Source organism: Garra rufa, chromosome 6, assembly GCF_049309525.1.
Source record: "Garra rufa chromosome 6, GarRuf1.0, whole genome shotgun sequence".
Lineage (NCBI taxonomy): Eukaryota > Metazoa > Chordata > Actinopteri > Cypriniformes > Cyprinidae > Garra > Garra rufa.
The window spans coordinates 34,945,099-34,970,712 of NC_133366.1; the positions used below are offsets into that span (position 1 = coordinate 34,945,099).

Below are 25,614 nucleotides of genomic sequence, written 5' to 3' on the forward strand. Positions count from 1 at the left end.
TAGAAAATCATTCTAATATGCTGATATATTCTAATACATTCAAAATATAAATATTTTTTTAACAATATAAGTCTTTGCTGTCACTTTATATCAATTTAACACATTCTTGGTGAATAAAAGTATTAATTTCTTTTTAAAAAAGAATGAATAACAATGTACTGACCTCAAATGTTTAGATGGTAGTTTATATTGTTGCAAAAGATTTCTATTTTAAATAAACGCTGTTCTTTTCAACTTTTTATGTTTAAAAGTCCTGGAAAAAAATCGCAGGTTCCAACTAAATATTAAGCAGCACAACTGTTTTCAACATTGATAATAAATCAGCATATTAAAATGATTTCTGAAAGATCATGTGACACTGAAGACTGGAGTAATGATGCTGAAAATTCAGCTTTGTATCACAGGAATAAATTACATTTTAAAATATATTCACATAGAAAACTGTTTTTTAGGTTTTTTTTTTTTATAAAGTAGTGTTTTAATAAAATAACAGTTTTTATGATATATAAATTGATATAAATTATTATGAAATCTCATGCTCAATTGTATTGTAATTATTAAATATCTCTCTCTTTTTCTTCCAGATCCTCCTTCTTCAGTCTTGCTTCCTGATGCACTTCCTCCAGTCCGCAGCTCCACGACTCCTCCACGCCCGTATACGGGCACGCTCCGCCCCTCTCTCACTACTACCACGACAACCACCATGGCTCCACCTCGCCGCCATAACAACATCCTCCCAGAAGCCCTGACACGGTCGCCTCCCTCCCTGCAGACTCCAGTTGCTGTTGACTATTGTGCCCCACGTCTCACTGCTGAAATCTCCTGGCCACGGACACACCAGGGACAGGTTGCTAAGCAACCGTGCCCACCTGGCACCATAGGTTAGTAAGAGAGTGATTAATCTATTATTAGGGGCAGTGTGTGCATGGAGGTTTATTTTGTTTAATGTGTATTGAATACATCAACGCTTAGGCTTAGCTGTGCGTATGTGTGTGTGTGTGTGTGTGTGTGTGTGTGTGTGTTGCGCTCTCGGAAAGATCTGATACACTTCAACACTGCAGCAAGGCTCCTGATAAAATGAATGAAAGAATTAATTTGTAATTCAAGTCTGTAATTAATTTATCATCCCAGTGTTTGGAGCTAAACTTCTCATTAGTAATTCTTATAATTATGTTCAACAATAGGAATTACCCCAGTACAAATAATGACATAGTAATTTATTATTAAACCTAAATATAATGGCCCTTAAATGTATTTGGATACCTAAGGCACAATTAAAAATGTCACCACAAAATGCCAAATCAAAGTGGCATTTATTATTACCCTAGTAAAAAGTCATAGATTTAAAAAGCATTTATTTTATTCTAAGTATAGTTCAAGTCTAATAACATATTTATTGATATATCGCTTGAGACTTACTCGTATAAAAATTGTAATTAAACTTTATTTTCAGTACTACTTGTGCATAATGCACATATTAAGCCTAAAATATTTTTTATTGTCAGTACTGATAAGAATTGTATGATCTAATGTATATACTTGCAATATTTCCACTTTAGCACAATCAAATATACAGTGAGGTCAATAAGTATTTGATCACCCTGCGATTTTGCAAGTTCTCTTACTTAGAAATCATGGAGGGGTCTACAATTTTCAGCATAGGTGCATTTCCACTGTGAGAGACAGGATCTAAAAAGAAAAACCCGAAATCACATTGTATGATTCTTTAACAATTTATTTGTGAATTACTGTGTCAAATAAGTATTTGATCACTTGAGTCAAAAAATTTTTATATTTGGTACAGAAGCCTTTGTTAACAATTACAGAGGTCAAACGGTTCCTGTAGTTCTTCACCAGGTTTGCACACACTGCAGGAGGGATTTTGTGAGCAACACGGAGTTTCAGCTCCCTCCAAAGATTTTCTATTGGATTTAGGTCTGGAGACTGGCTAGGCCACTCCAGAACCTTGATATGCTTCTTACGGAGCATACTCCTTGGTCTTCCTGGCTGTGTGCTTTGGGTCATTGTCATTTTGGAAGACCCAGCCACGACCCATCTTTAATGCTCTGACTGAGGGAAGGAGGTTTTTGCACAATATGTCACAATACATGGCCCCGTTCATCCTCTCCTTAATACAGTGCAGTCGTCCTGTCCCCTGTGCAGAAAAACACCCCCAGAGCATGATGCTTCCAACCCCATGCTTCACTGTAGGTATGGTATTATTAGGATGATACTCATCATTCTTCTTCCTCCAAACACAGCGAATGGAGTTAAGACCAAAAAGTTCTACTTTGCTCTCACCTGACCACAGGACTTTCTCCCATGACTCCTCTGGATCATCCAGATGGTCACCCTGGCAAACTTCAGACGGGCCTGGACATGGGCTGACTTAAGCAGGGGAACCTTCCATGCGATGCAAGATTTTAAACCATGACGTCTTAGTGTATTACTGATAGTAGCCTTGGAAACAATGGTCCCAGCTCTCTTCACGGCATTGACCACCTCCTCCCGTGTAGTTCTGGTCTGATTCTTCACCATTCTTAGCATCATTGATACCCCACGAGGAGAGATCTTCCGTGGGGCCCCAGTCCAAAGGAACATTGACAGTCATCATTAGCCTCCTCCATTTTCTGACAATTGCTCCAACAGTTGTTCTTTTTTCACCAAGCTGCTTGGCAATTGGCCCGTAGCCCTTTCCAACTTTGTGAAGGTCTAAAATTTTGTCTCTTGTGTCTTTTGACAGCTCTTTGGTTTTGCCCATGTTGCTACTTAGACTTTGGCTGATTGTGGGGTGCACAGGTGTCTTTATGACAGCTAACGACCTCAAACAGGTGCTACTAATTTACAGTAGAATCATGAGCAGAGTGTAGCTGGACTATTTAAAAGCAAAATAACAGGTCTTTGAGGGTCAGAAATCTGGCTGATAAGCAAGTGATCAACTACTTATTTGACACAGTAATTCACAAATAAATTGTTAAAAAATCATACAATGTGATTTCCGGATTTAGATTTTTAGATTCTGTCTCCCACAGTGGAAATGCACCTATGCTGAAAATTGTAGACCCCTCCATGATTTCTAAGTAAGAGAACTTGCAAAATCACAGGGTGATCAAATACTTATTGACCTCACTGTAGGTATATTTTTAGTTGGACTTCAGCACTACTTCCGCACAATTAAAGTGCATTAAGTACAAAATTAGTTCCAGTTTAGCAGACTTTAAATATACCAGTTTAGTATACTAAAAGTACAATTGCAGGGTATTTTATTAAGTACATGATTTTCATTATACTTAGCAGGATATAAATGAATTTTAAATGCATTTTAGTATATTTATTTTTCACTAGAATAGAGAGATAAAGTTCTCTAAAAAAATCACAATGAAAGGATTGTTCACAAAAAATTAAAATACTGTCATCATTTACTCACCCTAATGTCATTCCAAACCTGTTTGACTTTCTTTCTTCTCTGGAATAAAAAAAAGGATATTTTGAGAAATGTGTGTGCTTTTTATGTCCATACGGTGGAAGCCAAATGGTGACCAAAAATCATAAATCATAAAAGGACCATAATAGTGGCCATTTTTTAATATACCTGAGCATGAACGAGATTTAAGAGCTGCTTAGAAGGATATAGATAACTTAAATACTTGTTTAAGTCACTGTATGGAGATGAACTTGTAAAAGTTATGAGTGGTATATACTTACCTCTGTGTATTTTAATCTTTAAAAATAAACTTGTTTCCTGTTGCTGAGGTTAGCTTGTTCAGGTGTTCTGTCAGCGCCACCTCATTATGTGGGCAGCTGCCAGTTGTTGATTGACACATTATGTATCGCTTGTAAATCTCTTGCCCTGTTGTATGTGTGATTGTTTTGACACCAATTGCAAGGCCGCGTTTCTCTCAGTGTGGATGTGCATATGCCTGAGCGAATGTGTGTGTGCGCAATTTGTGCTGTGTTCATGTTTTCCTTTATTATTATTTTTCAGGTGTAGCCACGTTTAATTGTTTGCTTGGCTACTGGGATCCGAAGGGACCAGATCTGAGCAACTGCACCTCACCGTGGACCAATCACATCACTCAAAGAGTGAGTAAAAACACGCCACCATGGGAAATATGCTAATGGCGTGTCAGCCTATTTAAAAAAAATTAGCAGAGAGCGATATGCCTATAGCAAATATTCTTAAAGCATAATTTGGCCTGAAGGTTTTTATTTTTTAACAGAAGGCACGAAAGCTTATCACAAAGAGCAGCCTGTAGCAAAACAGCTTAGAGGAAATTTAGTGTACAATAAATCAGCCAAAATTCAACTGTCAAGATCAGCCGCAATTTATTTCACTTTGTGGCAAAATTACGAAGAGAAAGCATTGCAGCCAAAAGTGTCGTGCAACAGCAGCTTGAAATAATGTGGCATGTGTGTGTGCAAGTGTGCACATGTGTCTAAAGTGTGATGATGACTGAAGCTTAACGGTAATGTGAAATGGTTTCCTTTGTACTACAGAGAGCAAATCAGAAAATAGGGAGAATCACAAATCTATGGAGCCATTTGTTCATCCACTTATTCGGCCATCAAGGGACAGAGAGAATAAAATCAATATGCCCACGTACATCTCTCTCTCTGTCTCTCTCTCCTTTTTTCTGTAGATGAGATCCGGGGAAACTGCTGCCATAGTAGCACGAGAATTGGCTGAACAGACGAAGGGAGAGTTGAGACCCGGAGATGTTCCATCCACAGTCAAAGCCATGGCACAACTGGTGGAGCTACTAGATGTACAGCTGCGAAATCTCACCCCTGGGGGAAAAGACACAGCGGCACGTAGCTTAAACAAGGTATTCAAGCTGTTAATAAACCACACACACTGTGTAGGTAGTAATTACACAATTATTACATGTTTATTACATGTTAATTACATTGCTGTTCTTTAAGTTTAAGACTGTAGTGTATTTTTGTGCGAAAGGGAGTGTGAGAGAAAGCAGTGCTCTAGTTCTGTGCAGAGTACAGTGTTTTAGGCAGTAAACCTGTGGCAGTCCACAGATCAAAGGCTTTAAGGCCCAAATGGGAAAACTTCCTGTTAAAAACAGCTACTGCTCGATAGACAGAAATCCTTACACTCACACCCACCCACACACACACTCTTATAAATAAGGACACACAAATTAAAACAGCTCATAAAGCCCCGGTGAGTTTTTCCAATTAACAAAAGAAGCCGAAACATAAAAGAATAACACAAAAAAAAAAAAACTTCAAAGTTGTGACACACACACACACACACACGCCGACTGCACAGCATTACACGTACAGACAGGCGAATTTGTTAGAAACCTAATGAACATCCTGTCAGAGAAATATATGTTTTTTGCATATCAAAACTGGCTGTTCATGACCCCAAAACAAGCCACAGGTCTGTTTATGGACAATGAAAAAAGGAAGGCTAATTGAAAATAATCCAAAGAGGTGTAACAGCACACATATATAATGATTAATTTTTTTTAAATATGCAAAACACATAAAGACAACTAAAAGAACTAAACAGTTAACAAAAAGTTAATAAAAATGTAGAATTAAATTGCATTAGAGCTGGTCTTCAATGGGATTGATAATAGAAATAGAAATATTTACTATGATCCTGTTTAGCTAAAAATATAGAATTATGCTCTGTCCGAGATTAAATACATTTAACATGCATTAAAACATTTACATATTGTACATTTGAAAAAAAATATCACTTACACTACCAGTCAAAAGTTTTTGAACAGTAAGATTTGTAATGTTTTTTAAAGAATTTCTCTTTTGCTCACCAAGCCTGCATTTTTGTAATCCAAAATACAGCAAAGCAGTAATATTGTGAAATATTTTATCTATTTAAAATAACTGCTTTCTATTTGAATATATTTCAAAATGTAATTTATTCCTGTGAGCAAAGCTCGTTTTTTAGCATCATTACTCCAGTCTTCAGTGTCACATGATCCTTTAGAAATCATTCTAATATGCTGATTTGCTGCTCAAGAAACATTTGTTGTTATTATTTTTATCAACATTCTTTGATGAATAGAAAGATCCAAAGATCAGAATGTATCTAAAATATAAAGCTTTTGTAACATACACTACCATTCAAAAGTCAGTATATTTTTCTTGAGAAAGAAATTATAGAAATTAATTCTTTTATTTAGCTATTTAGCTTTTATCTGTTCTATTCATCAAAGAAACTGAAAAAATCTACTCAGATGTTTTCAAATAATAATAATAATAAATGTTTTTTTAGCATAAAATCTGAATGTTAGAATGATTTGTGAATGACTGACTGAAGTAATAATGCTTAAAATTCTGCTTTGAAATTAAGTTAGATTTTAAAATATATTAAAATAGAAAGTAGTTATTTTAAGTAGTAAAAATATTTTACAATTGTACTGTTTTTGCTGTACTTCGGATCAAATAAATGCAGGCTTGAAAAGACTTCTTTAAAAAAACATTACAAATCTTCCTTTTCAAAAACTTTTGACTGGTAGTGTATGTTCAAATATTTGATGCAATGCGTTTTTTTTAAATAATTTAGATCTTATATTAATTTAATGGTAAAATCATTAACATTAACAAAACTAACAAATACAGTATACATTATATTCAGCATTGTTTATCAGTTTAATAGTTTACACCTAGTATTAACAACTATATTTTGGCAAAAATGAATGTAGGTTAAAGTTAAATTAAACAGATAACAGCATGTAAAAGATACTTAATATCTATTCATCCTCAAAAACATAAACACTTAAACTATCCTGAAAGCATGATACTTAAAATAGTTTTGAAAGCACAAATCCAATTTAAGACATTTTGAAACCAAAACTGAATTGTCCTATCTTAACTATTTTGCAGTTTATGATCTTATTAATACATTTCTGTCTTTTTTTGTAAAGACATTTTTGTTTACATTTGTACTCTAAATTTTTTAAATCTTAGTTCTGAAGCAAAACCAGTTGAGAACATCATAAAGCCTAGAACAAAGTTCCTGGTTGTCACCAACAGACAACTCTGCTTCCTCTGCGCATTAAGCTGCAAGAGGACAAAGTATTTTAACGTCAAAAAAATGACACACATCACCTTCAATGTGTCTAAACTTAGACCAGTGAATCTCATTCATTCTCTCAGGGCCAGTTGAGCACTGTAGTGCCTGAATATCACTTTACAAACTTTAAACAGCCAGCCTGTCAGTTTCCTATTACCAGCATCCAGCTAAAGTTATCAATTACACAAACATCAGCTCATCTGCAATAAGACACAGTCAGACACCTCTGGTCCATTCAGACTTTATACATCTCAGTGTTGTTTGTTTGTATATTTACAGTATTATTGCCCTGGCAGACATGTAGGAATGTTTTGTGGGTACAGTGTCAGTTTCATGAATCACATGGTGACTGTAACTCAGTAACAGATTAATTTTGTTCCTAATTCTGCTCTGATACATAATATAATTATGAAACCTTATTTATTTGTTACTAAATGATTGTAGATTATTTCAACTAATTAGGCTTTGTTTCTTTTTGGGCTCCAAATGATTTAATATGCGCTTTGATTTTTCATGTGTAGTTTGTGTGTTTTTTTTGTATGTGAGTTATTGTTATTGTAATGTTTTAATATCGTGTCTTTCAGCTCCAGAAGAGAGAGCGATCGTGCCGTTTCTTCATACAGGTATTTCTTCATTCTATCCTTCGTATTTTACATTTTGTGTGTGTGTAGCCACAAATATACTGTGTATTTTATTCATGTTCCATATCACTTCAACATCTACATAGATGGGTAAAGTTTTCAACATAAATACGGCTTTATACTTGCGTGGAGCTGTATCTGTCACACCATATGAATCATATTGGCTGTTTGTGTGTGTCTGTGCGTCTGCGCTTGTGCCCGTGGGCTGCATTTTTTGCATTTATAAAAGCAGAGCAATTTTTTCTCCTGAGAAAGCAGTAGTGATGTCAGCACTGGTCAGCAGTGTCACATCAGGCGACTGATAAACACACACACACACAGACACTGAAAAAAAAGAGCACAGAATAATGTAGATAAGCCCAAGAAAAGCTCAGCAGACTGAACGAAAGAAAAAGCATGAGAAGAACTGATTTAGAAGAAGAAAATGACTGATGCATATCTCAAACCGAGCCAGGCCGCTCAGTCAACCCTGCCAGTACATGACAGATTTATACTGATTTTTACTCCATGAAATAATTGAGGTCTAAATGTTGCTCCAGTATTCTGTTTTTATGGTTTAAAGGTGCATTGGTAATTTTTACTCATTAGAAATGATTTACCCCTGAAGAAATGAATAGTAATTTAAAAAAATGTGTTTAAAATCCCTCATATGAGACAAAGGGTGTGTTCACACTTGTAGTTCGGTTCATTTGGTTCATTTGGTCCTGGTCCGCTTAGCATTCACACTGGCATTTTTGACAGCAATCCTAAAGATACTGAACCTAAAGGCATTGTGATACGTTCACAACCTGATTGGTCATGTTGAATGACACGTATTTCATGACGGAATTCACAGAACACTCCAAACAAAAGGAAAAGGTGCGTTCAACTTAAAGCGGCAATGCGGTAGTGATGGGAGGATCAGATCATTTTACAGACTCTGATCTTTGAATATCCTTTCAGCAGAATATAATTAAAATGTTACATGTTAAACTGCTAAATTCCACAACACATCTACTTATGCAACATTGTAAGACTGTTAATGCAATAAAAACTATAATGCCAAACAGAAACGATTAATTCATTGTTTCAGATTATGCAGTCTGTTAGTTTCTCTCACCTCCCGATCTGTATAGTTTGGTCTTTTTTCACGTCACATCCTCATAAACTGAAGCTATGCAGTCTGTACCGGAAACAGAAATGATTAGTTCGTCTCTCGAGTCTTTGAGTTTAAATCGTTTGTTCATCCAGCCCCATAGACTATAACGCTATGCAGTCCCAGAAACAGAATTGATTAGTTTTGTTGTTGTTGTTGTTATCTTTATTTTTATTGTAAAGCACTATGGATCAACTACGGTTGTGTTAAACTTGTGCTCTATAAATAAAATTTGACTTGACTTGACTAGTTAATCTCTCGAGTCTTCGGGTTTAAGTCGTTCATTCTTTTGTCATGTGCCCGTTTGCTGTTATTATATGTAGGTTGCTTTATCAGAGTGATCTTTCCTCATCATACGGATAAAGTTTAAGCCTCTTTATTACCACATTCAGTGTTAACCATCATGACACAGAAATTCACAGATGTAGAAATTGCGAGAAATAAAAGAGATTTAATTTAAGACCAGAAATGCATCACAAAACTCTAAACGTGTTTGAAGGGAAGGTTGGGAATTATTAACTCATTTCTATATCTAATACTGCTGTCACATCACGTGACTAAAGAACGAACAACCCAGACCTGAAGACTTGAGAGCTGAACTAATAATTTCTCCTCTCGGTACAGACTGCATAGCGTCTATGGGGCAACACACAAACGTAAACAAAGGTGTAAGTTTGTAGAGTAATTTATAAAAGCTTAGAATGCAGCTCAACCAATCAGAATCAAGGACCGGAACTATCTGTTGTATAATATTTTATTTTCACCAACTGTGAACTCACAAAGAGCTCATAAAAGCCATTTTTCCTAGTTGCTCCACGTTTGTGTTTTGAATACACCGCTTGTTCCCTTTGTGAAATCATGTTGCATAGCATTGCATCTTATCATTACTTCCTGTGTTTGGTGCGTTTAGAAGTATTGGTACTTGTTGCATTTATATTTCATTCGAACCACACCAGAGTTCGTTTGGAAGTGGACCGAGACCCATCTTTTTAACGATCTCGGTCCGCTTGTTTCGTGTGCACCAGGGTTCAAATAGCAGCGTTCACACTTACTCAAATGAACCGCACTAACAGAGCAATCGTTTCAGATCAAACCAAACATGACAAGTGTGAACACACCCGAAGATTCCAGTCACATTAGTAGCCTAATAAAACTTGATTTATTTTATGTCGAGGAAGTCAGCTGAGGGTGACATATTAAAGGGACAGTTCACCAAAAATGAAAATTTTCACAAATTCAGATATTTTGATGAAATCCGACAGCTTTCAGACCCTGCTCAAGGCCCTGAAAGGTAGTAAGGACATCTTTAAAATAGTCCATGTGATATCAGTGGTTCATAGCGTTTTATGATGCTATAAGAATACACCACGGCACACACGTGTGCACATCTGGATTCTACACTGCCTTATATGTCAGCATGTGTGGTACTGTGGTGAACGTGCATCGAAGACTGCCAGGGAAGACCAAAATCCATTCCTTTTTCATGATCCTGCATCCACACCACCAGGTAGCATTAGTCCGAGACGACTGCCATATTGCCCGTGGCGTCTTGAACCAAAAAAATTAGTTCAGTTCTTGTTCAAATACTCTGCTGAGGTGAAATGAGTCTATCAAAACATCAATTGATCCCGCTGATTTAGACAGAGAATTACAGGATTCCATGACAACTGTCTGAAGCCTCCCGGTGCTGACATCAAGCAAATATGGATTCTCAGTGGTCATCTAATATGTAATGCAGTGTGTGTATGTGTGTGTTTCTTCACGCTGGATTAGCTCCTCAGCTTCAAAGCACTTCAGTTCTGCTCCATTTACCAAGTCTGTGGAGAGTATTGCCGCTGTGTGTGTGAGTGAGGAAACAGAATATAAGAAGAGTTTTTAAAAAATCTCTTATCTGTCTCCGCAGTGCGAGCCCCCAAGTGCGCACACACACACTTACACACAACACACACTTTCCCCTGACCTCTTGACACACTCTGTCAGAAGATTTCATAAGCAGTTTTGTGAGGAAGTAAATATAACTCTTCCTTTTTACCTTCTATCCCAGTCGTCTCTCATCTCTGTCTCCTTTTTCTGTCTCTCGTAAAAGGGTCATTACTTTAGTGGTGTCAAAATGAATATACTCATCCCGCCTTTAACACACTCTCTATCTCGCACACACACACACACACACACACACACACACACACACACACAGCGCTCTACTGTAACTGGGGCAGAATGATTCAACCCAATGGCCAGATTAGCCTGCAGCAACCTAAAGACAAACGACAAAACATCCCTCTGTCCATCCCTACGGATGAATGCACCACAGTGAGAGACGTTAATTACATTACATATCTCTTCGCCACAGATATATTATTCGCTTTATATGTGCTGTAACAGTTATAATGGTAATGCAAGGGTATGAACTTCCATAGAGACGTGATCTATTTTAAATAAAAGGAATTTGACCTGAAATTACTGTTAGCAGCATTTTTGCGAAAGTGACTAATATATTTGGCCTGCTTTGTGAATATCCATATGTTTATGTTGCAGCACGCTGCACTTTTTCAAATGAAAAGCAAAATTGTAATGTGCTGCCATAGACTCAGCAAGCTTTTTAATAAACTAGCACCTTAAGTCTTAAACCTTCATTTGTATATCAACGTTGAGGTTTTAATATCCCTGTGATAATATTCTCTGCCAAATTTAAAAGGCTTAATATCTTATTATCGCACTTTTTTAAAAGACCCTTATATTAGTTTTCGCCACACAGCCGGGACATTTCATTTTCCTATATAGTGCTCTTATAGACCCATAAATTACCCCTTGCCTTGTGTGAACCTGTGTGTGTTTGTGCGCACAGATGTGTGTGTGCGTGATGACAGCTTCTTTCATTTTCACAATGTCTCATGCTCCCTGTGGATCTTTCTTCAGTTTGACAGGTTTATACTCCGGCACAGAAAGCGTGTAGTGTGTGAGTGCGAGTGAAAGTGGAAGAGAAATGGTTTATGGGAGAGAGAGGCACTTTGGGAAATATGTCCTTATTGTGAAGTTCAGATGTCAGAACGTATGTGCGTGCGGGTTCAGAAGTCGTCCCTCACCTACAGAATGCTGACATCTCTTTTTTTCTCTTCTGCAGGCCATGGTAGAAACGGTGAATAACCTTTTGCAGGTGCGATCCCAGGCGGCGTGGAGGGAGCTGTCTGTGGCCGAACAGCTGCGATGCGCAACCATGCTTCTAGACACGGTGGAGACGGGCGCCTTCATGCTCGCAGACAACCTCCTCAAAACTGACACCATACAGGAGAGCACCGACAACATACGTGAGTCGTCACACATGCTGATGTTTACACGGAAATCTCTATGCACGTATTTCATTGAATTAATCGGATTTCACCCTTGTGTCTCCTGCGGGTTGTTCTGATTTCTCCTGTCATGAGGAGACAAAAAACAAGTTAAACAACTGGAACCATTTTTTAGATAACAAAAAAATCAGATGCACATGGAAGAAATTCCTAAGCGGATTTGTAATGTGATAAGAACCATACAAACCTATGTGATATTACAGACCTGTTGGATAATGTAGTGACTTTATGTAAAATAATAATAATGTCACAGTTTCTTCACATACTGTGCATAAATCTTCAAAACATCCCCGCTATCATTTTTAACACTTCCAAAGACACTTTTCAAGAGGTGTAAAAACGCATTAATGCATTGCAATGTATCGCTGTGTGCATGGAAATTCAATGCATCATATACAGAATAGAATAATTATTATTGTACATTATATTCTTTTTTGCAAAATACAGTTCTACAGCATGTGGAAGTAAAACGTAAAGTACACTACAAATACATTTACATATTATGTACTTAATAAAAATACCCTGCAATTGTACTTTTAGTATACTAAACTGGTATTTAAAAAAATTGGAACAACTAATTTTGTACTTAATGCACTTTAATTATGCAGACGTAGTGCTGAAGTCCAACTAAAGATATACTGAAATATATTTGATTGTGCTAAAGTGGAACTATTGCAAGTATACTTAAGGTTCACTTTGAATATTTTGCATTTAAAGACTGATATTATTTAAAGATCATACAATCCTCATCAATAGTGACATTAAAAGATATTTTAGTGTTAATATTAAGAAATGTGCATTGTGCACAAGTAGTACTCCAAATAAAGTTAAATACATTTTTTTTATATTAAGTCTTGAGTGATATGTCAGTAAATATGTTAATAGACTTGAACTATACTTAGTATAAAATAAATATATTTTAAATCTATTACTTTTTGCCAGGGAGATTATGACAAAATTTTCATTTTGTGATCATTTGCATCATTTAGGAAAGATTCACACTGCAGAAAAAACTAATATATCAAAAAAATCTTTAAACAAGAATACATTTATTTTAGAAACAACACAGTATTGAATTTTTTTTGAGAATCTGTGGTTTAAAAGTCTGGGGTCAGTAAGATTTTTTTTGCTATAGTTTAGAAAATGGTAATAAAATATGACAAGAACTCAGAGTTAAACTGTCAGAACAAATTCATCTTGATAATGTCAGATAGCTTTGATAGAAAAGTATGTAATGGCTTACAATGAACAAAAAAATTCAGACAACTGTTAGTATGACAATATTTACACAACTATCAATACTTTGTTGACCAATTACCAAGCAATGCTTAATTTTGTTCAGTCTGTGGTGTAAAAAGGTTGCATTAGCAATTAAAGAAAAAAACATGGTCAGGCCAAAGTGTCTGAATATTTTTTGGTCCCAAATTTAAAACTTGTTACTAGTAGTCCACTGTATGAAGAATTTTTGGGTATAATATGTCACAGTTTGACTTTAGATTCTTGATTATTAAAAAGAAAAAAACAGCAACTGTAACCTTGTACTGTAACCTAATTATACAGTATATAATTATATATAATATATAAGCTTTTTTTTTTTTTTTTTTTCAAAAGATGCACATAAACACTGTCTGCCAGAGGTTCATACGTAAGACCTGATGCATAAAAAACACATTATCACATTAGAGGTCCACAGCAGGGACACACGCTTCAAGTGCACTCGAGCCAGATGTAACGAAGCGTGTCTGTGAAAAACACAAGAGCGGTCCACACAGGGGGTCTCATTCTGTCTGACTCATGCAGAGGAATCCATGCCTCGTCTTAAGAAACACAACAGAAGTGGTCAAAATGCGTACTGATTGACACAGGACTGCCACAGATACACAGAAAGTATGCGCTCAACATGGCATCATTTCTCCAGCTTGATGGTATTTATAATTATGGATCAATACGAGCATTCAATCGTGACATTTGAAACCATTGCTGTGTTAATTGTGGAACAGTCTAGCATACCGTTAACTGCTCTCATGCTGTCAGTCAGTGCAGGCAGGAGGCAGTTTCCTTCAAGCTGCTTGGGAATGAATGGGCCCTGTGAAACTGTGAGATGGTGGAGATAAAAAAACGAATCTAATCTATAATCAATATTCAAACCAATGCTAAAAATAAGTACCCTCCACAAATATTGGCACCCTTGGTAAATATGAGCAAAGGTGGCTGTGAAAATAAATCTGTAAAACAATCGAAAGTAGGGGGGAAATCTCATTATGAAATGTTTTCTCTAGTTTATGTTGGCCAAAATTATTGGCATAGGTGCCAATGCACTTTTTAAAATTTACATAAACTACAAAGAATGACAGAAAGCATGACTTTCAGTCTCCTATTTTCTGGATGATTTTATTTAGTAATTTATCTACCAAGTTTCGCTTCCAACTCCCAAAAAGAACAACCTAATTGGACAGGAATGATGCATCTGAACAGCGTGTAATACAACCAACCACAGTTCAGTTTATGTACATGACATTTAGAGGCAAGGTAAATCTGAGATCAGCAACACCACAATAATAAACCAGCATGTAGTAAAGTGGTTGCAACATATAATTTTGCAGCCATCTCTGTGAAACATCGTAAAAACAGCACAAATGAAATTACAATCTGTGTCAAAAGCCTTAAATGGATAGAAGCCCTAAAAATATATGTTCTGTCATCATTTACTCACCCTTATGTTGTTCCAAACCTTCTATGCAACATAAAATTCTGAGACATTTTTAGGTAAACTGTCTCTTTAAACAAATCTCTTCAATGCATTTCCAAGAACCTTTAGCATTATTTTACACATTTTGGCAAATCCAGTGACTAAATGTTCTCTAGTGAAGGCCATCTGACATGAGATCTCTGGGAATCCAGTTCAGTCTGCTGAATCATAAATGCTTCAGAGGTGTCAGAGTGATAGTCACAATTTACTGCTAAATATAGCTGTAACGGCACTTTTATAATCCTGCAGGAATTTAATAAAAATAAAAAACGGTACATACTGTACGTGTCATAGCATCACAAATTATTTCATCTGATACTAAAACTATATTAAAGCAATAATACGTTTCCAAAAATACAAATGAAACTTTTCATTTATCCACTAGGCAGATGATTTTATCTAAAGCAACTTGCAATAAAGAACCATAAGCAATTTGTCACAGCAGTATTAGAACACAATGTCAGGTTTATTAGAAAGCTAGATTAGAAAAAAAGCTAAAACAGAGATAAAGTACAAAAAAAGAACAAGAGGACTTAAAGTGGTTGTATAGTGCTTGTGGAAGTTGTGTGTGTTTACCTGCTTTGTGAAAGTTGTGATGGTCTCAGTAGATCGGATTGAGGTTGGCAGCTCATTCCACCAGAGAGGAGAAGGGATTGTGAAGGTTTTGGAAAGTGGCTTTGTCCCTCATATAGAGCTCTGCTCGTTCCATGACTGTAACTTGTAGGAGTGCATTGAGTTAGAGGTGTGTGAGTCTAGTGGCAGTCCTGAACGTCAGCGTCAAAGCTTTAAATTTGATTCTGGCAGCAACTACGAGCTAGTGGAGTGAGATCAGGGGAGGTGTGATGTGGGTCCTCTTTTGCTGATTGAAGACCAGACGTGCTGCCGCGTGCTGGATCATCTGCAGAGGCTTAGTTGCGCTGGCTGAAAGGGCCGGCCAATTGAACACTGCAGTAGTCCAGTCTTGAAATGACAAGAGCTTGGACGAGGAGGTGCACCACATACTCTGACAGGAAGGGTCTGAATTTTCCTGATGTTGTACAGTGCAAACCAACACAACTGGTCCATTGTTGAAATGTGGATGGTCAAGGACTGTTGGCCACTCCAGGTTCCTTTCTGTCGACCATACATTCTAAAAAGAAACAAAGCTCCATGATCTCATGACAAAAACGTACCTTTGGGAACTTTTCCGCAAGACGTGAAATATGTACCACTATGTACGTTTTGTGACATATTCGATGTGAAATGTCCACTGAGAAGTGCTAAAAGAGTGTTCGGTTTTTTTTCACCATAAAAAATGATAACATAATAAATGACAATATGGTTCATTTTGTGTGATGTTGTATGGTGTGTTGGTTTTATAGGTGTCAATGCAGTTCTGACTTGTAATGTCCGGTAAGTGGCGCTATAACCCTACTGCTCCGTGACGTTTTAAAATAACGTTCCAGCTGCACTACACCTAAACCTAACCAATAGTATGGGCAAAAGTGAATGTGACGCAAACGTAAAAACGCAATTGCAGGCATGCCGTTTTAGCTTGTTTTTTGATCTCTCAGCTTTCAACTCTTTGATCGTGAGTTATGTTTTTGATGAGATTCATACCCAAGTCCCCATCCTAAGTCCAATTCTGTGCTGGCTGAGCGACCGAGAAAGCTTACGTCCGGATATGGAGCCGTAATCATAACTGTGTATGAAAACGATTACAAGTGCTCGTGTTTTACCGCCTCTAGTGTTCATTTCTGTTGGAAGCTGCAAATATGTACTTATTGGTATGTATTTCGTATCCTGCGAAAAAGATTCCACAGGTACATTTTCGTCATGAGATCAGGTTGGTAATTTCAACTAAAATTTCTGTTTTAATACAATCCTAATGTAATGAAATTGTCTTGGTAACTGAAAATCAGGCAGTGGATTTCTAGTTCACAGTGTGTTTTGGATAGGACTGGATAAGGAGAGTACATTTTGAAGATAATTGTGTTATTTTATGTGTTTGTTTGGTAAAGATCTGTTCGAGTTTAATGTGGCTGTGCTTGACATTTAAAAGAGTTTCTGTTATGTTGAAGGTTTTGTGGTTACCATTGTGCTAAAGTTAGGTTGTGGGTGGCTGCATGAAGATATAAACTTCACTGACTCATGAGCAATGATTGTGCTAATGTTAGTGACAAGTAATATCTTACTTTTTCATTAAATTGATGTGCTAAATAAGTTACATTTAGCATGTGCTACGCTAGCTAATTTGAACAGAAATATATCAAATTAATTGGATTCAGGGCCACCGCTCAATTATGTTGAAATGATTTAGAAGAACTTAATTTTTTGAGTAATCAGTTTAAAAAATTGCTAATGCTACAAATGAATACGTTCAAGTTAGGAAACAACTCAATGTTCTTTGTTGGTTGGACGTAATTTTATTAGAAGTTGTCAAAAAGATAGATGCAAAGATATTTAGAGTGCAGTTTGAACAGTGTTTGCAGGGATTACAAGAAGCTCTGTCTACGCAAAGTTGAGGTGGAGATGACATTCTGAACTTCTTCCAATCCAAGGCAGAGATACAAACTGGGTCAGTGGGGTCATCAGGTTGAAACAACATATAGTGCAGGGGTGCCCAAACTCGATCCTGGAGGGCCAGTGTCCTGCAGAGTTTAGCTCCAACCCCAATTAGGCACATATGAACCAGCAAATCAAGCTCTTACTAGGCATGCTAAAAACTTCCAGGCAGGTGTTTTGAGACAAGTCGGAGCTAAACTCTGCAGGACATCAGCCCTCCAAGACCGAGTTTGGACACCCCTGATCTAGTGATAGGAAGCCGTGTGCCTTTATAATTGTGCCTATAAGGTTGCGTGTGTGGGCACTGGACCTTGAGGCATCCCAGTAATTAGCTGACTCAGACACCCAAGAAAAACAAGACATCTTGAGAAAGGCAGCCTTATGTACTGAACCAAAGCACAAAAGGCAAATAAAATTTTGAAATTTTGCAAATGATAGTAAGGTGATCTCTCTCTCTCACTCTTTTAATTAAAAAGCCTATGAATAAAATAAACAAAACATACTGAACTTTCTCTGTCAATCATACACTCATACACAAATACAATGACAAATTCTGTCTCACATTGCTGTGCCCACACACACATACACATATAACCATGACATTAATCAAAACATTGCTGAAATTTTATAGCTGCAGCAATCACTCAAAACAGTGAGCTCATGCACACACACACACACACACACACAGTTTTACAGCCAGGGTTTAAAATGAACATTCACCAAAAGCCAAATGCAAATAAAAATTGGCTTTGGCAAATGCATAACAGCCAGTTGGTCTTTTCTAGGAACTGCAAAATAATGCATGATTCTTTCTATTTAAGCTATGATCAGTGGCTGTTGAGCGACCGACATCTTTTATCTCAGTGGGAAATTTCCTGGAGAAAGCTTGTCTAGGAAGCCAACTATTTTTTTATTTATTTTTTATTTTGTCTTTCATCATCCAAACCTTTATGTATAGACATGATCATGTTGACAACATATTCATGACATTAAAGGTGCCATAGAATGCATTGAAGCAATATTTTAAATTGTTCTCTGATATCTACATAGAAGGTATATGGCATAGGAAAGGGCAAAAAATCTGCAGAAACGGTTTTACAGGTCCATTTACAACCCTAGGATTTGTCCCTAGAATGAAATGCTCTGTTATTGCCTTATTTGGAAGGTTCCTGCATAATAATGAGGAGCTCTGCTCTGATTGGCTGTCTCACAGAGCGGCTTGCTCACACAGCTATAAGGAAACACATGGAGGAAATATATATTTAATTACGGCCGCTTCATTTATTTAACTCTAGCCGCTTTTAATATGCGGTTTGTTGAATCTGCCATTTTGAATCTGCAACATTTTTCTCTCTCACTACTGTGATGCATGTGTTCTGTATAACGTTATACTGCAGCAAAGTAGTCCCTGCTGAAAAAACCAGCATATGCTGGTTAGGTATGTTTTGGTGCTGGGATGCTGGTTTTAGCTGGTATATGCTGGTCCTTTGCTGGTTTATGCTGGTCCCTTGCTGGTTTATGCTGGTCCTTAGCTGGTTAATGCTGGTCCTTTGCTGGTTTATGCTGGTCATGTTGCTGGTCAAGGACCAGCATAAACCAGCAAAGGACCAGCATTAACCAGCAACATGACCAGCATAAACCAGCAAAAACCAGCAAGGGACCAGCATAAACCAGCAAAGGACCAGCATATACCAGCTAAAACCAGCATCCCAGCACCAAAACATACCTAACCAGCATATGCTGGTTTTTTCAGCAGGGGTATAACATAAGAAGGACTTACCACACAAGTTTTGATGCTTTAGTGATGCTCATGATCTGTAAATCATTGGCCATCATCAGTGTACTCATCTCTCCATTTATGTGGTAAGTAAAATCTTATGTACATGCTACCGCTAGCGTTAAGCTAACCATGTCCCTTCAGTGGTTTTACTGATGTACTGACGTTACTGATGATTGGGCTATGCAAATGTTGGGGGCGTAACTATTAACGTTCGGAACTGTTGCGTAATAGTCGGTGTTATGTTGGAATCAACCTATTTTTCAGTTGTCTTTTGCAAACACCAGATTTATATAAGAAGGAGGAAATGGTGGTGTTTGAGACTCACAGTATGTCATGTCCATGTACTGAACTGTTATTATTCAACTATGCCAAGCTAAACATAGTTTTCCATTCTATGGCACATTTAATAAACACCAATAAAGGCAAAATATGTAAGATTTTTTTGCTAAAATAAATATATATTTTGCAACCTGATCTCATGATGAAAACGTACCTGTGGGAACTTTTTCACAAGACATGAAATACGTACCACTATGTACATTTTGTGACATATTCAATGTGAAATGTCCATTAAGTGGCGCAAAAGAGTGTTCAGTTTTTTCCCCAGAACAGATGAACATACATATGGTACATTTTATGTGACGTTGGTTTTGAATGTATCGCCGCAGTTCTGACTTGAAATGTCCATTGAGTGGCGCTGTAATTCTAATGCTCCATGACATTTTAAAACAATGTACCATGCGCTTTATACCTAAACCTACCCGATAGTATGAACAAAAGCGAATGTGACATAAAAACGCAATTGCAAGCATACCGTTTTAGCTTGTTTTTCGATATCTCATCTTTCAGCTATTTTATCTCGAGTTATGATTGTCTGGGGATTTGTATCCAAAGATTCCACATCCTAAGTTCAATTTCGTGCCGGCTGAGTGGCCGAACAAGCTTATGTTATGACCGGAAAGCAAAACATATAAAGCTGTAATCATAACTATGGACAAAAACGACTACAAGTGCTTGCTGTTTTACCACCTCTAGTATTTATTTCTGTTGGAAACGGCAGTGATATGTACTTATTGGTATGTATTTCGCGTCTTGCGAAAAAGTTCCCACAGGTACATTTTCGTCATGAGGTCAGGTAGCTATTTTGCTGAATTGTGTACTCACATTATCCCACATGTTTTTAAGAGTGTTTCAATCTAGAGATATATGCAGTTTTAACTAGTATCCTAGTATCCTGTTCCCTGTCATATGTTAACACAGTGCTGCTTTACCCCACATTTGCATGTTCGGAAAGAGCGGAAGGGGTCGACTATGGTGTAATAAAAGCTCTGCTGCTTTTGAGCCATGTGTTGCGCTTGTCTCTCATTAGCAATTGGCCTAGTTTTACTTCCATGGCTTTCAGCGCCACCCTGTTTCATGCTACAGTGATGTTAATAAATCTTTAATACATTAGCTTACCCATGAACATGATTTCTGTCGAGTCCCGTCGGATTGCTTCGGCTGTGGGGATGAAGACGACAACTCTCATGATTCCACACTCAAATCAAACTACGCCTTTGTTTCTTTGTTTGTTTTGAATATGCAGCCTCTAGTGGCGGAAATTACATACTGTGCCTTTAAGAATAAAATCTAAGTGTTTACAATTGACATTTTTTTTGTGAGAGGTGATATTTCATTGAGAGATGCTGGTCGTGATGGACATGCTGATTCTACTCTTTAGAAAGTGTAAGACTCAGTCATGCTACATTTTTATTTAATTTGGAAGGAGATACAGGTATAAAATTCGACCTATTAGATTATAGTTTCATATTCATATAATTTAATTAATTATATATATATTTTAAATAGTTGAATTCAATATCCACTTGGCTCAGAAGTCTGCACAAATCGAATATGCACAAGTCTTTTATGATACTTCATTTAGTCCTTTTGCAGCCTTTTTAAAGCTTCAAAGCTCTGGTCCCTGATAATTGTAATGAGAAACTAGTACAGTCTTCAGAATTTCTCTTGCAAAGTCATGCAGGTTTGAAGCGACATGAGGTTCAGTAAATGATGACAGCATTTTAATTTTTTGAAGAACTGTTCCTTTAATTTTTACCGTTTACATTGACAGAGAAAGACAGTGAAAGAATAGAGAGAGCAAGAAAGTGAGGGAGCCGGTGGCAAAGATTTGAAATGTAATAAGGGAGGACATGAGAACAGCAGGAAGAACAATACTAAGGAGGAGACAGAATGAACGGAACATTACCAGAGACAGACAAATGCAGTGCGAACTGACTGAGTGGAAAAGAGAGGATGAAAGGGAGAGGAAGAGAATAAATGAAAGAAAACAAAAAGATAGAAAAGAGAGAAATCGAGGAGGGGGGGGTGGTGTTCAGGGATCCATGCTAACTGCTGTATTCTGCTCCAGTGCTTTCACAGCGCAAAGGGGGAAATTTATCGTTCCTGGCAAACAATTTATCCGCCATTCCACCACTCAAGGCCAGTTCACATGCATCTCGTTTGAGAGGAATAGCTCTCCATGGGATTGCCCTCTAGCCTAGCCTTTTTCCCCTTCTCTCTGCGTATTTCATCACTTGTGTTTTTTTGTGTAATGTTTTTTTTTTTGGCATCTGATCATCTGCCTTAGTTGTTTGGCCTTGATGTTTTACAGGGTTGTTTTTGGAGGGTTTCATTAGAGGATAAGCAACATCAAAAAACTCCACCGACATCTGTGTGATCTCTTTTATGCAAATATATGTGGCTAACTGTGCTAACAGTTAGCATTCCTATTCATCTCAGAAGTGGCCAATCTTTGCCATCTCTGCTCATGGGCACTTAGTTCTGCCAATCACCTGAGCTGTAAATGCCAAGTAACTAAGCAGTCTGAAGCCAGAGGGAAATGGCTGACGGCATCACAAGAACATGGACAGTTCCAAACCCTTCAATCGTATTATCATTGGCTGGGATGTGAAATACAGCAGACAGGAAAAAATATAAATCCTTTTCAGGCATTTAAGAGCCCTTTAAAACTAAATTGGTCACTGGTAAAACATTTACTATAATATAATTAAATTAGACTTCGAAATGGTCGTCAGTGGTAAAAGAAGCTCACAGAGTGTAGTTTGCCTCTGAGTCCACCTAGACGTTAGTAATGCTTGACCCCCCCAAAAAAAAAAAAAAAAATAGAAATGGTGTCTTAGATCAAATGAAATCAAAATGAAATCAAACAAGTTTAAAGGGTTAGTTTACCCAAAAATGAAAATCCTTTCATTAACTACTTACCCTCATGTCGTTCCAAACCCACAACACAAATTAAGATATATTTGATGAAATCCAAGAGCTTTCTGACCCTGCATAGACAGCAATGCAACGGTACTCTTGTGAACATGCAGCAAAGACTGACACGAAAGAGTCAGTAAATGTGTTCTTTTTGTTTTCTTTGCAGTAATCTTGTAGCTTCATAAAATTATGGTTGAACCACTGATGTCACATGGACTATTTTATCCTTACTACCTTTCTAGGCCTTGAACGTGTCAATCGCGTTTCTGTCTATGCAGGGTCAGAAAGCTCTCAGATTTCATTATAAAATATCTTAATTTGTGTTCTGAAGATGAACAAAGGTCTTATGTGTTTGGAATGGCACAAGAGTAATTAATGACAGAATAGTTTTTTTAACGTGCACTATCCCTTTAAGTACAAAAATTACTTAAATTACTAAAACTGAAACACATATAAATGAAAGCTAAATATAAATATAAAAATAAATTAAATCAAATAAAAAAAATACAAAAGCCAATAACAAAATTACTAAAATGTATTTTTTTTATAAAAACTAAAAATATAATAAAAAAAAAATAAAATAGCTAATTTAAAATAATAATAAATACTATAATATTATATAAAGAATACTAAAATAACATACAGACTAATCTAATAGTGTGTAGGCTAGTGTGCTAGGTTAGCTTGCAAAATGAGTTAACTAAGAATATATAAAGTGTATATTTCACTATTTATATCTTCAGTTTATCCTGTCTAACCATTTAAATTACATTAATTGTCGTAATAACAAAGTTCTGACAACATACAGTACATCATGAGGTAATTTTATACTGTTTCTAATAAAATACCAATTAAAGGATTTTTCATCCAATAAAATCAATTAGGGGTTCTTGGCGGATTCAAGCAAACTGTATTGTTGATGAAATCTGCATCTGTCGGCCAGGGCTAACTTTGCAAACCAGTCAACTTTTACTTGGCCCTTGTGCCTTCTCATTGCTCCAAAATCCCTCTCCGTATACACTGAAAAAACAATAAGTAAATTTGCTTAATTTTCATTTTATTTTAGTAAAATTTAAGTATGGAATTAAGTAAAATCTTAAGTAAAATTAGCAAAATAAAAAAAAGGAAATTTAACATGTACAGTTAGAGTTTTTGAGTAATTTCTACTTAATTATTTTACGTTTACCCTGCAGTCCTCAAGTACCATTTACTCAGCAACAGTTTGTGAACTTTACTCAAACATCATAGCACTGAAGAAAAAAAATGCCATTAAAGCATGTGGTTTACTTACAAACATGTACGTAAGCAAGTAGACGGCTGCTTATTGTTTTTAAGGTTATATGTTGACTTAATGTAGTTACTAACCAAATTAACACAGAGCCCTCAATACTTGGCACATGATACACAATGACGGTAACAATCAGTGAATAGTTTTTGAGTATGAATGGGTCATTTTGAGTAGAAAATGAACTCTAGATGTTACAAAACAGCAAGTTACTTAACCTAACAACAAATATAAAACAGTGTAAATACCTCTCAAAAACAGCAAAAAATGTAACCTTATTAATCATTCAGGCCCAAGTGCATGATGGGAACAATGAGATCATGACTTTAATATTTACTTAAACAATCTTTGTTAAAATAACAAGCTTAGTACTCAACTAATATTGAATTTACTCTTTTTTTATTTTTGCCTGAACTAAATTATTTAATGTAGAAATTTGTTTTTCTGAATTATTTACTTGACCACAAAATCATTTTTATCTGTGCAGAGTGACTTCATATTAAACATCCAACAACTTATGATTTGATGTACTGTAATTGTGCCGTGCCATGTTAGTTTCCACTGTGTACTACAGACAGGCCAGAAAGTCGGTTAAGGCACTGTGTTGCACATAAAAAAACAGTCATGAAACATGGACTTATACAACCGTATTTTATATGTCTTTTACATAAGACTTAATCAAGAAATGAATATGCAGAAGTTCTTAGATGCTTTTCAGCACTGAGCACAAATCCTTTTTTGCATACATAAGCCTTTCAGTAAAAAGAAAATGGTGTTTTTTTTTTATCATTATGTTCGTCGTTTTTTGATCTTCAATCTCAAATCTTAGCCGAAAGCTAATCTTAATCTCGCAGACAAAATCTCCCTCCATTATCCGTTTATTCAAATGAGAAACTTATTCCTCCTCTCATTCCCTCTCTCTCGCTCTCCTTCCTTTAAGGCTTTCTTTATATGCTACTGTACGAGCTGGTCTTGTTAAATGAATGTATACATGTTGGAAATTGCTTTTTTTAGAGACCGAATGCAGATATTGTCATATTTAGGTGACAAAAGATGCTCTCTAAATCTTTTAAAACCGGAATAGCAGGAGAACTATCCAAACGACTTGTCTAGTTTTGAATAAAGCATGTTTATAGATTATACTTGTGTGTTACAGTGCACAGTTTTCTGTGAAGACTAGATTCAGCTAATTAGGTTAGCACAGTGTGAGCACCCCTGCAGCCTATGTGTGTGTGTATGTGCGTGTGTGTGTGTGTGTGTGTGTGTGTGTGTGTGTGTGTGTGTGTGTGTATCTGCTTTGAAGGCACCATATCTGCTGTGCAGTGCTTGAAGTGGTTTATATAACTGGGCCGTTCTGTTCCTTATGGATCTTTTTCTCTCTCTCACACACACCGTATCCCTCTGATCATTACCCTGGGGGGTGTGAGTTTATTACTTCAGGTTTTCTTTGTGTTTTCTGTGCGAGTATCTCTCTTTCCGCCTTTCTTATGTCCTTTATTTGGGATATTCTTTTCCCAGACCTCCAAAAAAAGTGTCTAACAGGGAATCCATGGTGCGTTTATCTTTAAGACAGGTCTGAGGAGGGTAAAAGCACTTCTTTTACAAGCTCAGTGATCCAGTCATCTGTAGGTGAGGGTATACAATATGTTACATCTCATCCGAGAACTACTTAAGAAATTTGCACCATCTGACTTGTATAATTAGAACTCAATTCGCGAACATGACTTTGATTATTAGAGAGGTATAGTGTGATGCAGTTAGTAAATAAATCACTGTAATGATGACAGAAAACTGTCATCTATTAAAAAAGAT

At 36.6% G+C, this 25,614-nt stretch overlaps 1 protein-coding gene across 1 annotated transcript in view; it reads left to right on the plus strand.

The window, feature by feature from the left end:
* adgrl3.1 (adhesion G protein-coupled receptor L3.1) overlaps positions 1-25,614 on the plus strand; it is a 134,709-nt gene that overhangs the window by 72,422 nt on the left and 36,673 nt on the right. The window contains exons 6-10 of the mRNA XM_073842645.1: positions 585-881; positions 3,986-4,083; positions 4,641-4,826; positions 7,645-7,683; positions 11,958-12,141. Of these exons, the coding sequence (XP_073698746.1) occupies positions 585-881; positions 3,986-4,083; positions 4,641-4,826; positions 7,645-7,683; positions 11,958-12,141 (804 nt within the window). The remainder of the gene's footprint in view (positions 1-584; positions 882-3,985; positions 4,084-4,640; positions 4,827-7,644; positions 7,684-11,957; positions 12,142-25,614) is intronic.